The following is a 15,814-nucleotide window of genomic DNA, read 5'->3' on the forward strand; positions in this document are numbered from 1 at the left end:
TTACCTCATTTGTGTTGAAACTAATAATAACATATAAAAAATCTACTTGATAAAGGTGGTGTTTGAGCATATCGATGATAAATTCCATCAGCCGATACCGGACAACGTGAAAAAAGAGTTCGAAGTATATGTAAGGGGACTTCCGGAAGATATGCATGCGCAGTTTGTGTCGTTTGTACATGAGTGTCTATTACTACATATTGCCACCTCAGACGTAGGTCGCCGGGATGATCCGGATTATGTTGACACATCTGGGACAAGGTATGCCATATATCTATGAGCAAGAAAAAAAGTTAAACATTGAAAAATTGTTGAACATTTTAATGCTCCTGACCACAGTATCAATGATTTTTCTTTTATGCCAATTGATAAAATTGAGAACAATTGGAAACGATTATTAAAGGAGAGTAAATGGATGCACATTCTTGGCACAGTCATTCCTAATGGTATGAATTCAAAAATATTATTTTAATTCTTCTTGCAGAATTAAAAAAAATCACAAAATTAATCTGGTTTATAACTGTTTTTAACCTATTTAATGTTGCATAGTTTATACTGGTTTATTGATGTTTGTTTATGCATTTATATTGCATTTTACCAGTATAATTGTATCTCTATAGATCCTATAAGACATTATTTTGCGCAAAAATGTATGCTATATTTTGACGTTATCAACGTTGACGTAATTTGATGTTGACGTCATTTCCTGTTCATTATATACATACAACCTGATGAAGGCCGAAAGGCCGAAACGTTGTTTCATAAATAAATAATTTGTGTTGAAGTTTGACTTCTTTAATTATCACCAAGAAAAAAAGTGTAACTCAACGGGTAACTCCAATGTATAAACGTAAAAAAACGTATAGAATTAAAAGTACATGTCTATGTGGAATTTTTGAATCTTGTCAAATTAGGTACAACTATCAAATAAACATAAATTTAAAATACCAAAGTCATGGTAGGCATTTAAACATGTGTTCAATATATATATGGAATATACAAATTACGGGTACCCTCACATGTAATGTTCATCTTGTCATTCAATTTATTTGCAATAACGTCTATCAGTGAGTGTTAATAAACACGTGATCTTCTTCATTACAGTCTCAGAGATACATTAACGAACTACAATGACGAAAACCCCGATGTTTCATTTAATGAGGTCTTGAGAAAACTTCCAAATGGACTCTTGCAAGTACACACTGTTTACGCTTGGATCGCAGCCTATATTGAGCTCACTCAAAAGATGTATATGACACGAAGACACGATCAAAGATTTTAAAATGCAGCGTAAGACGTATTCAAAGTGCTGTTTCATTCCACAGCGTAAAGTATGCACGTGTTTACGAGACAACAATGGTTATAGTTGAACATTTGTATTATATTTAGGACTTCATAAATTGCTTTTGGTTGACCTTTTCATAATTGAATATTATGTGATTGCTATTGGCTATTTTGTGGGCGTTTTTATCTGATTTGTTTTGTATTTTCATATGATATATGCTTATTATTTGCTTTCATGATTATTTGCACTTATTGTTTTACCAGACAACTATTTTGATCACAATGTATTTTAGTATTGATAGTTTTGGCACATCTGTTTGAAACTGTATTGCACTATTAATAATGTGGTAATTTGTAGGGAAGGTTACTGTTGATCATTGTGTAGTTAAACAATTTTGTAGTATGTGTTTGATGAAAACTCCTATTTGAATTTGTCCGATGCTAAGACGCGATTCGGTGATTTTTTATTTGTTTGTAACTGTTCGTGGTAAATATGCTTCGTAATTTTTTCATGTTTGTGCTGCAATAAAAAGACGGTTTTGTATTTTACCACTTGCAAATGAAACATGGTGTACATGTATGTGAAGTGTACTGCGTCCCGTGTTTATTATAAAAGATTTTTAAATACATGACTTGTACTTAAGTATCGTGTACTTTGTAGTTCCTGTTTTATACGTTGTTGATTTTCCATTTTTACTGTGTTTTAGCTGTTGAGAATGTTATTATTGACTGAATTGAAGTTTGGAAATAAAGACTTAATATTGACGAGACTATCTGTATGAATGGACTACTATATTTAATACGTAGTGTACTGTTATTTTTTTTTAGGTTAATAAGTTCTTTTGAAACAATAAAATGAGTGCGTCTTAGTGTTGCGATTTTCCATATTATTACAGTGAAAATAACAAACTATATTATTGTGGGAAAATACACATTTGATATTGTAAAATATTTGCTATAACTTGTGATTGTTATAGCATAGTGTTTGTTTTTGTTTTTTATTGTGTGTGCGCTTTTCTGTGTCTTCTTTTTTATGTATTGAGAATTGTTGTGTTGTGTTGTTTGACCCTGTAGTTTTTACTGTATTATGAATGTTTATATGATTGTATGTTTTGTATATATTACTTTTCTGTATGTATATTTTGTATATGGATCCATTTGTTTTGAGCATTTTCCTTGAATACCTTTGATTCATTAGCATGTGTTATTCGATTATTAACACATACTGTGTGATATAATGACATTAACATAGTTGATCTAGATTAGAGTGGTGATGTTTCAAAAATGATGCTTTTTATTGGTTTGTTGGAAGAGCAGACTAGTATAATCTTACATATAGACCGCCTTTCATTTTGATTGACGTTTATTTAATGATGTTACAAATTAATTTATAACTATTTTTAATATGTTTCATGTTGAATTGCTTTTGTTTTCATTTTGTAACGCTGTACATACTTGGCTTTAACATAACCTCATACAATAGTTAAATGGTAACTTGATGGACTGTTAAAATTGAAACACAATGCACGTGTATAAGATGTGTACATAGTATTGTTGATTTGTTTATTTAAAGTATAAGTTTTTCTTTGATTTATAATGGATGCACAAATTTCGAGATATATTCAAAATCAGTGTTCGTTATAATTTTAGAAAAAGTTTTTACGATATATTTGAAATATTTGCAAGATTTACTATTCGATTGTGAAACTGCAACAGAGTTTGTTTTAAATTGATATGGCTTGAAACATACCTTGAAAAATATCCTTCGAATAATATGCAGACTCTTATTGCAACACTTGAAGGTCCGTATCAATGAATAGGTTTGGTGTAGGAAAATTTAGTTCACATTAATGTTTGGGCCCTTTGTTATATTCAGAAATCTTTTATCTTAAAGATTTTTAAATGATGTTAACATAATTATCTTGTTATATTAATTGTGTACATATTACGTCTTTTATAAGTTGATTTTGTTTTAAACTGTAATTTGTCAGGATAAAATGTCATCTTTTACATGAAAAACTGTCTGCATTATATGTTGCTTGTTACATATCGGTTATTATTATATCGTATGCATTGGTTGTAGCTGCGTAGTTATCAAAAAGTATGTTATTGTCTTAGACAGATCATATATTTATATTAAAGCTCAGATGTGACAAATTTTATGATAAATAATGACGAACGATTGTCATTTGTATCCGCGGTTGAATGTTGTTTATTAAAAAACTTCAGTAAGCTTTTTCCTATTAAGATATTCAAAATTTTACTGATATTTAAGGTTTACAAAGCATAGATTTTCAGTTTGTAACATTCGACTTTCGGGACAATTTGGGAAGATGTCATTTTATAAATCTACTTTGAGTGTTCTAACAATTCTTTGTTTCCCTGACATCTTCGTATTTGTTTAAATGTTTGCTTTATTTATATACATATTTTAAAATACGTTACTAAGTTCGTATCTAAGCCAATTGGCTCATTATAATTGTGTTGGCTTTCTTTAGTTGTAGTTTTCTTTTTATGAAAGATTTTGGCTTCAGTTCATGTAAGTAATATCACACATGATTGCTACAGAACTATCAAAAGCTCCAACAGATGTGTTTTACATCTTATAATAATAAAACAATAGTACTCATTTTAAACATCATGCTATTAACTGTTCAACTCAATTTTAGTTCACATTCTTTGAACGAATGTGCAAAACTTAAGCTTTCATGTATTGCTTTTCTTCCCAGCACTGTGTGATTTGATAAATGTCGATACACCTTTGTACTTTGAATATTAGACCCAACACGTTCTAGTAAGAATTGTTGTCTCATTTGTTTTAGATATAATTTATTCATCCACTGCTATTAATCAATCTTTTGTTGTGTTTGGTTCACAGAGTTCCGAATTTTCGTTTTTCAACTATATTATCTGCATTGCATTAATGTTATTTACCAAAATATGTTTTGAATGTCAAATATAAAAAGTGGCATCAAGCATGTTGATTCGGTATTTACATTTTTAATGATACATTGTTCTTCTCCGTGATTATATAACTCACTCCCATTTTAAATATATATGGTACTCTCAAACATGGTAGTTATAAATTTAAAACAAAAAAGTGTGTCAATGGTTTTAGAAAAGAGACGTGGATTGTTTGTGATAATAAGAAGTATAATTAAGATCAAACACACCATTGCAGTGATAAATTCATTGCATGCTATGGATGGTTATACGTTTCTAAGAAACTGTATAAGTGTGCTTTATTAAGCCAATATTCTCATTACTTATCATTTATATTGTACGACGTATGACTCTGTAAGAAGTAGTTATACTTTTATAGAGCCATTATATGTCCTCATTTTTTCATGCATTATTGTGGTGGCAAGCACTTAATACATCTGGGATTTGATTTTGATAATACTTCTTTGCAATTCGTAGATATGCTAAAATGTCTTCATTTATATCTTGGCATACATACCATGTTTGATGTTTACAATAAATCATTTTACATTAATATGTTGTCTTGTTACCGGCCCCCGATTAAGTATTTAAATATGCATTATTTAACGAATAAATCAAAATCCCAAAATTACGTTGATCACATGCACATTTATTAAATAGTAATACGAATGTCTCCAGCAAAACTTTATAAACGATACTCGAAGAAAAACATATTTTATTAAATAATTGAAATAAAACTTACTTAAAGAAATTCTATTTTTTCGAATGTTTAGAAACATAAACATTTCCCGGTGAATTGCCCAAATGTGTTCCCAACATCCACTACTCTATAACACCCAACCGAACAATAAAAGTACGTTTTTAAATTTCATTTCTTTTTCTATTCCCTTAAATTATGCCTGATTTGACCATAAGATATGGACATCGAATTTGTTTTCCATATCAATTACACACTGTGTTTTATGATTCTGTATGACACAGTAGCCTAGTATGCATGTGCAAATTCAAACTTCGGCAATAATACGCATTCGAAATAGGATCGGTCGTCGAATTTAAATTTGTTTAGAAAACTACTGCTACTTTAAGTTCATATAGTATATTAAAGGTATAAAACAACACTACTATGATGTTGGTCCGTTGATCTGTGGGAAAGTGCCACTTCCCGTTGCTTGTGCAATATTATATTGCACTCAACCTTACGTCTCGTGTGTAAACATACAAGGTTTCTGCATGAATTTGCTGAATCCACCTTTTGCTAAATTTGCTGATACAAAGTTTCCTTAATAAAATATTGATTGCTTTGGCTATAACAGTCCGATTGAGACAGAAAGAATTCACAAAAAAGTAATCCCGGGCATATTTATTATGCTTAGTGTCACGATTGACCATAAGGAAATTGTGCTCATTTGGCTGAGCCTTAGTATAAAAGACCTGGCCACTTTTGATCAGCGCGCCAGACCTGGGGAACCGCTCAATTTGCGTCACGGGCGTTCTTGGTACCAGAAACACGGAAACATTCGTATTACATTTCTATATCTCGTGTAGTCTAAGTATATACCAACGTATAATAAATTAGTGTTAACGTACACGGACTTGTTGAGTATATATATAAAGGACGAACAAACCACTATACGATCATAAAGAATAACAAGATAACTATTGTTGAGTAAATATATATAAAAGAAAAACTGGAAGGACAATTACAATAAACTGCAATCACGGTTCTAAGAACTGGGTGACATTCTCTTTATGTGGACATAGAAACGAGAGAGGGCCACATAAGGGATAATTTGGTGTGCGTGACCAAGGATCGCTGTTGCAGTTCCAGTCAGTTCCAGTCAGTTCCAGTCGGTTCCAGCCTCCACATCGTTGTAGCAGTTACGACCAGTTCCAGCCTTAGCATCGTTATTATTGTTCCAGCCAGTTCCAGTCAGTTCCTGCCTCTTCACCAACTTTTACAAACTTCTCACAGATATACCATCCAGACGGATACCTGACTTCAAGGTATCACCGGGACACACGCCTGTGAAACGGTTGGGCAGCAGCGACCCGGCTCCGCAAGAACATTGTTTTTTATTTATTTATTTTTGATTAATTAAAATAAGTAATTTATTTTATGTAAAATTTGAAATTAAACATTGTATAATTTTGTAGGTTTGGTGGCTCTGCTGTGTTCGTTTGTATGGTTTTTGCGCTTGGTGGGCTTTAGAAGAAATTTACGTTGGACCGGGAGCGGAGGCAGTGAAAAGCTCGAGAAACTACGCTTAAGGATCAGGTCAGAGCTTTAAACTCAATTCTAGATATTTAGAACCAACATGGCTGCTCCACCCGTTATGCAACAGTTAGCGCAGGAAATTTCTTCACTTCATGACACAATTTCGTCTCAATCCGCCCTACAGGTTATTAGGCCATTCAATGGGGATGCGAAGAATTTTAAAGAATGGGTAAAAGAAATAGAAAAGTACGCTTTGTTAAATAATTGCGATGAGGCGCGCAAGAAAAAAATGTTGTTCCAAACTTCACAAGGTTCAGTGTCAGATTTTATTCAGAGATATTTGCAGGGAAATGCAAATAACACATACGAACAGTTAAAGGGGGAGTTGAGGGTTCGCTTTGGCGATATAGTGGATCCTCAACACGCATTGAAATTACTCCGAGAGGTTAAACAAAAACACGGAGAAAATGTAGTCAGTTTTGCCGAAAGGCTCCTTTCATTAGCTACGGAAGCCAATGAGGGTGCTCAAGGGGGAATAGGTGCAATTGAAAGACTAATGATAGGCCAGTTCGTTGATGGTCTGGCCTACGATTATCTAAAGTTTAAGATAATGCGGGATAATCCTGCTACCCTTCAGGCGGCGGTTAATATCGCGTTGGCCGAACAGAACCTAAGAAAAAGGTTCACTCTTAGGCAAGGGAGAGACTATGAATCGACCTCCCGTTCAAACAATAGTGATCAAAGTAGGCACGAAACGCCTATGGGAATAGATCATGCACGTCCGACGCGGAAGTGCATGAAATGCGGTAGAAAAAATCACGTAACTCGTGATTGTAGGGCACACGTTAGAGCCGTATCTAGTGGCCCACCTGCTAATCGACCTGATTATGGACAGACTGTAGGTCGAGAAATTCAAACGAGACGCTGTTGGAACTGTGGTTCCACAGAACATTTAAGGAGAGATTGCCGACGTTTAAACTAGACTACCTCTCAGCGTGGACCGCCTGGGAGGAGATATTTCAGTATGGTCATTAAAACAAAATTTACAGAAGATCCAACATCATGTTTAATAACCATTTCAAAGAAAATTAGAGTTAGAGCTTTAACAGATACAGGTGCAGAAGTGTCATTACTAAGCAAGAAAATATTTGACAAGATTCCTATCAAACCTAGACTTAAACCGGCAAACATAAATTTACAATCTGTAAGCGGAAATGCGTTAAATGTTTTGGGAAAGTCAGTGAAACTTTCAAATGGGAACACAGAAACTTAACCATGAATTTTTAATAGTCAAAGATATAAACAGAAATTGCATACTAGGTAGGGACTTCTTTCGTATGTTCAATGCAAGAATTTACTATGACCTTAAAAGAATCAGGATAAATAGAGAATACATACCGTTGCAAGGAGATATTCATATCGCTTCATTAGTACGCACACGCAATAAAGTAGTCGTAAAACCATATTCGGCAATTACTATACAAGGCAAATTAAAAGCTAATGATCTCACACCTCCAGGTGAATACCACTTACAGCAAATAGATGAATGCATAACTAATGAGCCAGGTTTTGAGCTTCTTGACAGTTTGGTAGATGTTAAGGCCAAAAGAAAATTCTCATTAGTTTTTTTGAACAATACAGGAAAATCAATGAAATTAAGAAAAAATACCGTAGTGGGAAAAGTAACCACGTCGAAACAAATAAATATTGTTTCATCCGAAAAAGAAATAGAAAATTTCATTGTAACAGAAGATAATAGTTCAGATAAGGTTTTGAAATTTAAATGTAACCCGAAGTATGAGTACTTAGCGAGACCGTTAATAGAAAAACATAAAGATGTATTCGCGGCATCAAACAGTGAACTCACGCAGACCGATACTGTCACGTTTTCAGTTGACACACAAGATAGCGCACCTATAAAGCAAAGACCGTACCCCATACCTATAAAACATAGGCAAATTATAGATAAAGCTGTAGATGAAATGTTAGCATCAAATATTATAGAACGATCAGACTCTCCTTGGAGTTTTCCAATAGTTCTTGTTAAGAAACGAGAAGATCCTCAGATAAATAAGGATGCTGGGAAAGCTGAGATAAAGCCCGAACAAAATTTTAGATTCTGTATAGACTTTAGAAAACTTAATGCCGTAATAAAAGATGATGCCTACCCTTTACCCCGTATCGATGAGATTCTACCACAAATTCTATTCATGTCTAGATCTTTTTAGTGGATTTTGGCAAATTAAAGTAGATGACGATTCGAAAGAGAAATTAGCATTAACCTGCCCAGGTACCGGTTTATTTCAGTTTAGGGTGATGCCTTTCGGTGTTCGAACAGCCCCATCCGCCTTTAGTCGGTTGATTAATACTGTACTTAAGGGATGTGAAAAATTTGCTATCCCCTACCTCGATGACATTATATGTTTTAGCAAAACTTTAGAGGAGCATTTAAGACACTTGGAAATTATATTTGATAGGTTGCGACAACACAACTTGAAAGTCAAACCAAGAAAATGCAGTTTCTTAGAAGAAGAAACAAACTACTTAGGTTTTGTGCTAAATGAAAAGGGTTATAAACCCGACCCAGATAAAGTTAGGGCAATTAAAAATGTACCACCTCCGCAAAGTGTGAAAGAAGTGCGTTCTTTCATAGGTATGTGCTGGTTTTATAGGAGGATGATACCAAAATTCTCTGAAATTGCTGAACCCTTGATAGCATTAACTAGGAAATATTCAAGATTTAGTTGGACACCCGAGTGTCAGAATGCCTTTGAGAAATTAAGAGACGGTTTGACTAGTATCCCAATGTTAGGATTTCCAGATAGGAACCGCGGGTATCGTCTCTATACAGATGCGAGTTCAAAGTGCATTGGTGCTGTGTTATGTCAGGAGTGTGACCCCGAAGATGGTATTATACCGGGGATTCCAAATGAGAGACCAATTCATTTCTTGTCACATAAGCTTAACCCTGCTATGCAAAAATGGTCAACAATAGAAAGAGAAGCATTTGCGTTGAAATATGCACTGGATAAACTACGAGTTTACGTACAGGAAGCACCTGTCAAATGTTTTGTAGACCACCAACCACTTCGTTACTTACTCACCGCAAAGCTTACAAATAAAAAGTTGCAAGCGTATGCTTTGGCGATAGCTGGCATAATATTGACTTTGAGTACATACCAGGTCGTAAAAATTTGGTAGCGGACATGCTTTCAAGATGTAGACACGACGACTTACGAGATGAAGTAAATGAAAGCACCATACCACAACACATGGATATTGGTAAACATGCTTACACGGTAAATTACACCGAGGACCAAGAAACAAAGGTTAGTGAATTACCTTGGCCTAAAAATCAGACCAACGAGTTAGACGTTGGCGAGACAGCTGATGACCTCATGGTAAGGTCAAAACAAACCAACAAGTTAGACGATGGCTCGACTGCGGATGACCTCACGGTTAGGTCAAATCAGGTCAGTAGTAGTGCGAAAGAAATTAATGTAGTAAATTTAAATCGAATAAATCCAGGCAAGGATGCTTATACCCCAGATAATACGGACGAAAGAACCGAAATCCCAAAATTTGTAAATTTAGAAGTAAACATGCAGAATGAGCAGGCGAAAGATGAACAAATTGCAAAATTAATCACACAAATAAACGCGGGTGACCAGTCTCTAGCGTTACAAAAGTATATTGTAATAGATGATTTGTTGTATTATCTCAGTGACAGAGACGAAGAGCCTATATTACGGTTGTATATCCCACATTCTTTAAGTAATATCTTGTTGAAAAATTATCATGATCAATTGGCACACTTAGGAGTAGATAAATGCTACGACACATTAAAACGTAAATATTACTTTCCAGACATGTATCGCCGTATACATAAATACGTAAAGCAGTGTTTAGTGTGCGCAATGAGGGCAAAATCAAACACTTAAGTACCTGTCCAAGAGACTAGGGTCTCATATTCTAGTGGAATAACTTGGAGTGTCGATACTTCCGGTCCGTACAAAAGATCTATTTCCGGTAATGTTTATTTGGTTTCTTTTATAGACGAAAGCACAAAGTGGGTAGAATCATTTCCTGTTAAAAACAAGACGGCAGAAGTAGTGGCTAACCTATTTCTGGATGAAATTTTCCCAAGATTCTCAGTACCGTACCAAATTAGGTCTGACAATGGTACAGAATATGTTAACTCCATCATCCAGCACATTTGTAAGGAGTTTGGTGTAGTACACATACGCACTAGTCCATACAACCCTACAGCAAATGGTTTGATAGAGAGAGTAAATAGGACATTAAATTCTTGGATATCAAAACAAATTGAAGATGGTGACCATAACTTGGATCTTCATATAAATGCTTGTTTATCTGCAAAGCGATTTGCACCCTCGGAATCGACCGGATATAGCCCTTTCTATTTAATGTATGGTAGAGACCCCGTATTACCACTTGACACGTTGTTACAACCGCGACGTAGGTACGTAGGTGAAGATTTATCTAAGCATTACATAGAAAAAATTCACAAAGCCATGAAACAAGCCCAGTCGAATATAAAACGAACCAAGCAAAAGAGAAATCAGCACGTCAACATAGGCGCGGAGGAACCGGAAATCGACGTAGGTCAAGCAGTTATGGTAAAGAATAATGCCAGAACAAGAAAGTTAGATGGTTATTATAAGCCGTATTTAAGAATAGTGGAGAAGTTTTCTCCAATAACTTTCAAGGTACGTAACGTAGCGAACGGAAGTGTCCAAACCGTAAACGCCCGGAACCTCAAGGTTGTTGATATCGACCAGTGGGACGTACCTGAGGCAGCATCTACTAAAGGTAAGGGAAGGCCGAGAAGGAAGGCAACCTTTGTAGTACTACCGTCTAGCAGTTCTTCGGATACAGAAGGAGCCGAAGGAGAAATATTACAACGTAAGATTAACGAGCGTTCCGACTCGTCGGACAGTGATATGGACATTCCATTAGCTGAGCTGAGAAGAAAGGTCCGTCGGAAACGTGAACGACAACCCTCTTCGGACTCAGATATAGGCGGAAATAATTATTCCGAACCCCAAGAGAGGGATACCACGGTGACCTCTGATAGTATGGAAGAAATGGAGGTCAACCAGGTCAGTAAAACTCGAAAAAAGCCAGACCAACGAGGAAATGTACGACAAGTTAGCATACCAGCCAAGAGTAAAGCGAGCGATAAAAATCAAGTGCTTATACAAATGCTTAAAATAGTCGCAGACAAAGTCGCATAAGAAAAAAAAAACCCGCATCATTGCTATTTTAGTGTAAGCAATGACAATAAATTCTTATAAGTGACAGTCAACCTCTATAAATTATCTGAATTTTTCAGTCAATAGGCTATTAAATGTAGGAGTTCTTATTTCTAAAATGGAAATTGAATGATTCTTCATAAAGTAATACCAAACATACAATTATAAAACATAGGACAGCTATGAGGTATATTTATACATGTACATGGCAGAAATAATTAATATCAAGTGACAAGCGTTGACGAGTTTGTCATAAAACTGAATCACCTTTACAAATATATTTAGACATAGAGAGAAAAAGATAATTGGTATTTAAGTGACGTGCAGTCATTAAATTAGCTGATTTTGTTGCTAGGTTGTAGAAGGGAGGAAAATAATTGCTGAATTATTACAGGTCATGATGAATAGCTCCCGTAAAACGACCAGACTAGACGGACTTACGAGGACAGGACAATGGACTGCGATAATAACGATGTTATTATTAGTTTATGAGACAGACAGTTTAACGATTCAGGACAACTTGGTATTTTCACCTGTAAACAAGGTCTCGTTTACCCAATCTACATGGACAATCAGTTTCGTGTTAGACTTAAACCCGTACGATCAATTCTTTGACACTTTACAGCAAGATATTGATAAAACGGAGAAGCTCATATTGAAGAATGTTAATAAGTATCGTCCATCGAGTAATTAGAAATTTATGGAATTGTATGTTAGAGCTATGGAGGGCGTGAACTCTGAAATACAACAATTGTATATTTCCTATATGGCATTACATAATAGAGTTATGTCTAACAAATTCGTAAGAATGAGGAGTAAAAGAGCATTATTTGATTTTGGCTCTACAATTCTCAGATCAGTTTTTGGCGTTGCAAAAGATTCAGATATTTAGAGAATTCAATCCGTTTTGGCAACTCTTCACCAAAGACAATTAAGACTTATGCATGAAAGGACTGAGGCAATTACAGTAATGAATTTGACTAGAACCGCAGTAAATGAAAACAGAAATGCCATTAATGAAGTCATAGAGACATTAGGGCATTTAGAACTAAAACTCGATTCTATAGGATCTAATTTACAAGCACAACTTATTGAAACAAACAACTTTTAACAAACATATTTGCATTTAGATTTAATGATTCAAGAGGTTCGTGATTTATTATCAAGGGCTACGTTGCTATATGAACACTTAGATAATCAATTAGCAGCATTAACACTAGGGCACTTGTCTCCTAACCTTATATCGCCGAGTGAGTTAAAATCTATTTTGACTAAAATACAAGAAGATCTAACTCCTTTAACTACTTTGCCGTTTGATCCTGTAGTGGATTTATTATCATACTATAAACACCTTCCTTTAGTTGGTAAACTTGCAAACAATCAAAAAATCATGTATGTCAAGGTTCCGTTGAATGAACAATACGAGATGTATGAGATATATAAAGTTTATAATATTCCAGTTTTGAGTACGAATGTTACTATAGGAAGTTAAACCCGAACGACTGCTTTAGCTAAATATGACATTATTGATGACGGATTTGCAATAAACGCAAAGAGAAAACGTTATGCAGTACTTTCCGAAAATGAATTAAATTCATGCGCCGATACGCCATTTTGTCACTTTGCCAAACCACTTTATGCGACAGGACTATCAGAACAGTGTATAATCCATATTTTTATGAATGACAGGGGGAAAATCAATCAGTATTGTAATAAGATTGTACAGTCAAACGCTCAGTTACCGTTAGGTTTACACATCGCCGATGGCCTATGGCTAATAGCGTCATTACAGCCTGTCAGATTAACAATTAGCTGTAAGACTGAACAAGATATCACAAACACGTTTAAGGAAACTACCGTACCATTCGACGTTGTGAATATTCCCACTTCATGTACGGCAGAGAGTGATTTTATCACCCTACCGGCCGTTTATGACCGTTATATGAGACATGAAATTACAACTGACCTTGTTAGCACAATAAAGACATCAATTAACATGTCTAGATTAGCAATCTGGGAAGACTTCAATAAGAAACTTCCGAACTTTAATCATACCCAGCTTCCAAAAAGGCTAGCCGCATTACCATATATACCTATGCAGTCTTTGATTCATGAAATGATGTTAGATGGGTTGAATAAGAAGAAGTCCTCACCTAACTATATGCTGTTTATTTTAGTGATCACATTTGCTTTAAACTTGGTAACTGGTATAGCAATCTTCGTTTACTGTTGGTGTAAACGCATGAAAGGAACAAGTAGGTTTTCCGGAATACTTAGGGAATTGCCTGTTGGTTCTAGGTCTAGAGTTGGGGGCTCTAACTTGGTGGCGAGCACTAGTGCTTCCGCTGCGGAAATGGAGAACACTGCCGGCATGGCAGGGCCACTAAAAGAAGCAGTCGAATATGTTGCGTTATATCTGATGGTTAAATCGGATGTACGACAAACTAGTTAAATAAGCAATTAACGCATTTTTTAGAATGTTGCTTAAAATATTTTAACATATAGATGTTGTTTGATAAGAAGATGTTGTATATATAATTGTATAATCATGTTGTTAATCACTTCTTGATCTATTTACATATTCCATGGAGAGCCACATGTGTTAAACCTACCAAGACGATTTGGTTGTACAAAACAAACAAAAAAGACTGTGTTACACGTGAACTCTGGATGAAACTACCAATTAGTGTTTTTTTTATACATTCCTGTGTATAAGCTGTCAATGTTATTACTCTTTAATGATATGTGTAATCAATGGTTGTCAGATATACTGTTATTTTGTTTTTCAAATAGAAATTAATTCTTCTCTCATTAGTGAATGATTGATGACGCACTGATGTCAGCAAATTGGAAAAATAATTAGCATACGAATTATTTGTCTTGAAAGGGGCGTGTAAACATACAAGGTTTCTGCATGAATTTGCTGAATCCACCTTTTGCTAAATTTGCTGATACAAAGTTTCCTTAATAAAATATTGATTGCTTTGGCTATAACTGTCCGATTGAGACAGAAAGAATTCACAAAAAAGTAATCCCGGGCATATTTATTATGCTTAGTGTCACGATTGACCATAAGGAAATTGTGCTCATTTGGCTGAGCCTTAGTATAAAAGACCTGGCCACTTTTGATCAGCGCGCCAGACCTGGGGAACCGCTCAATTTGCGTCACGGGCGTTCTTGGTACCAGAAACACGGAAACATTCGTATTACATTTCTATATCTCGTGTAGTCTAAGTATATACCAACGTATAATAAATTAGTGTTAACGTACACGGACTTGTTGAGTATATATATAAAGGACGAACAAACCACTATACTATCATAAAGAATAACAAGATAACTATTGTTGAGTAAATATATATAAAAGAAAAACTGGAAGGACAATTACAATAAACTGCAATCACGGTTCTAAGAACTGGGTGACATTCTCTTTATGTGGACATAGAAACGAGAGAGGGCCACACGTGCGATATGGATTTATGCGAGCAACTTGAAAGTATATAACCCAATTATCGACCGACTAACATATAATATTCCCTATTTTTTGCTCATCTAAATTTGCTCATCAGTAGATCACGTTTGTGTTTTTGCAAAAACTATTCTAGCGACTCTCAATTGCTCATGCGTCAACGACTGATCACCCGATATCCTTCGACTGTAATATTCGTCTAAGCGTATTAATATCGTTAAATGTACAGCATGTTAGATCGACCTATGTTTTTAGAGGAAACGAACGATCAACGAAATAGTTCTGAGTCTTCTCAAACTGGGGTGCGCTTCAGATAGATCTGCCATTATCGTAAATTTACGATCGTAATAGCGACCAACTTAACGATAATCATAAAGGCGTTTCAGAAACGTCTCGTAAACTCTCCGGTCGTACCTAAAAAATAACGATAAAGCACAGCGTTAAAGCGAGTGACCCAGTCTGAAGTGAAATGACGTTACGTCACTTTGACCTGATGAGCGGACCTGTCTTTTTTAATAATAATAATAATAATAATAATAATAATAATAATAAAAATAATAATAATAATAATAATAATAATAATAATAATAATAATAATAATAATAATCTCTTGAAGGGAATCAATTA

The 15,814-nt window shown here is 34.9% G+C and overlaps 1 protein-coding gene across 2 annotated transcripts in view; it reads left to right on the forward strand.

Annotated features, from left to right (window-relative positions):
* LOC128205637 (E3 ubiquitin-protein ligase rnf213-alpha-like) overlaps positions 1-4,782 on the forward strand; it is a 108,420-nt gene extending 103,638 nt beyond the window's left edge. For both annotated transcript variants that reach the window (XM_052907441.1, XM_052907442.1), the window contains 2 exons: positions 56-261; positions 1,105-4,782. In XM_052907441.1, the coding sequence (XP_052763401.1) occupies positions 56-261; positions 1,105-1,282 (384 nt within the window). In that variant the 3' untranslated portion in view covers positions 1,283-4,782. The remainder of the gene's footprint in view (positions 1-55; positions 262-1,104) is intronic.
* Positions 4,783-15,814: the final 11,032 nt, after the last annotated feature.

Source organism: Mya arenaria, chromosome 10 (assembly GCF_026914265.1).
Source record: "Mya arenaria isolate MELC-2E11 chromosome 10, ASM2691426v1".
Classification (NCBI taxonomy): Eukaryota; Metazoa; Mollusca; class Bivalvia; order Myida; family Myidae; genus Mya; species Mya arenaria.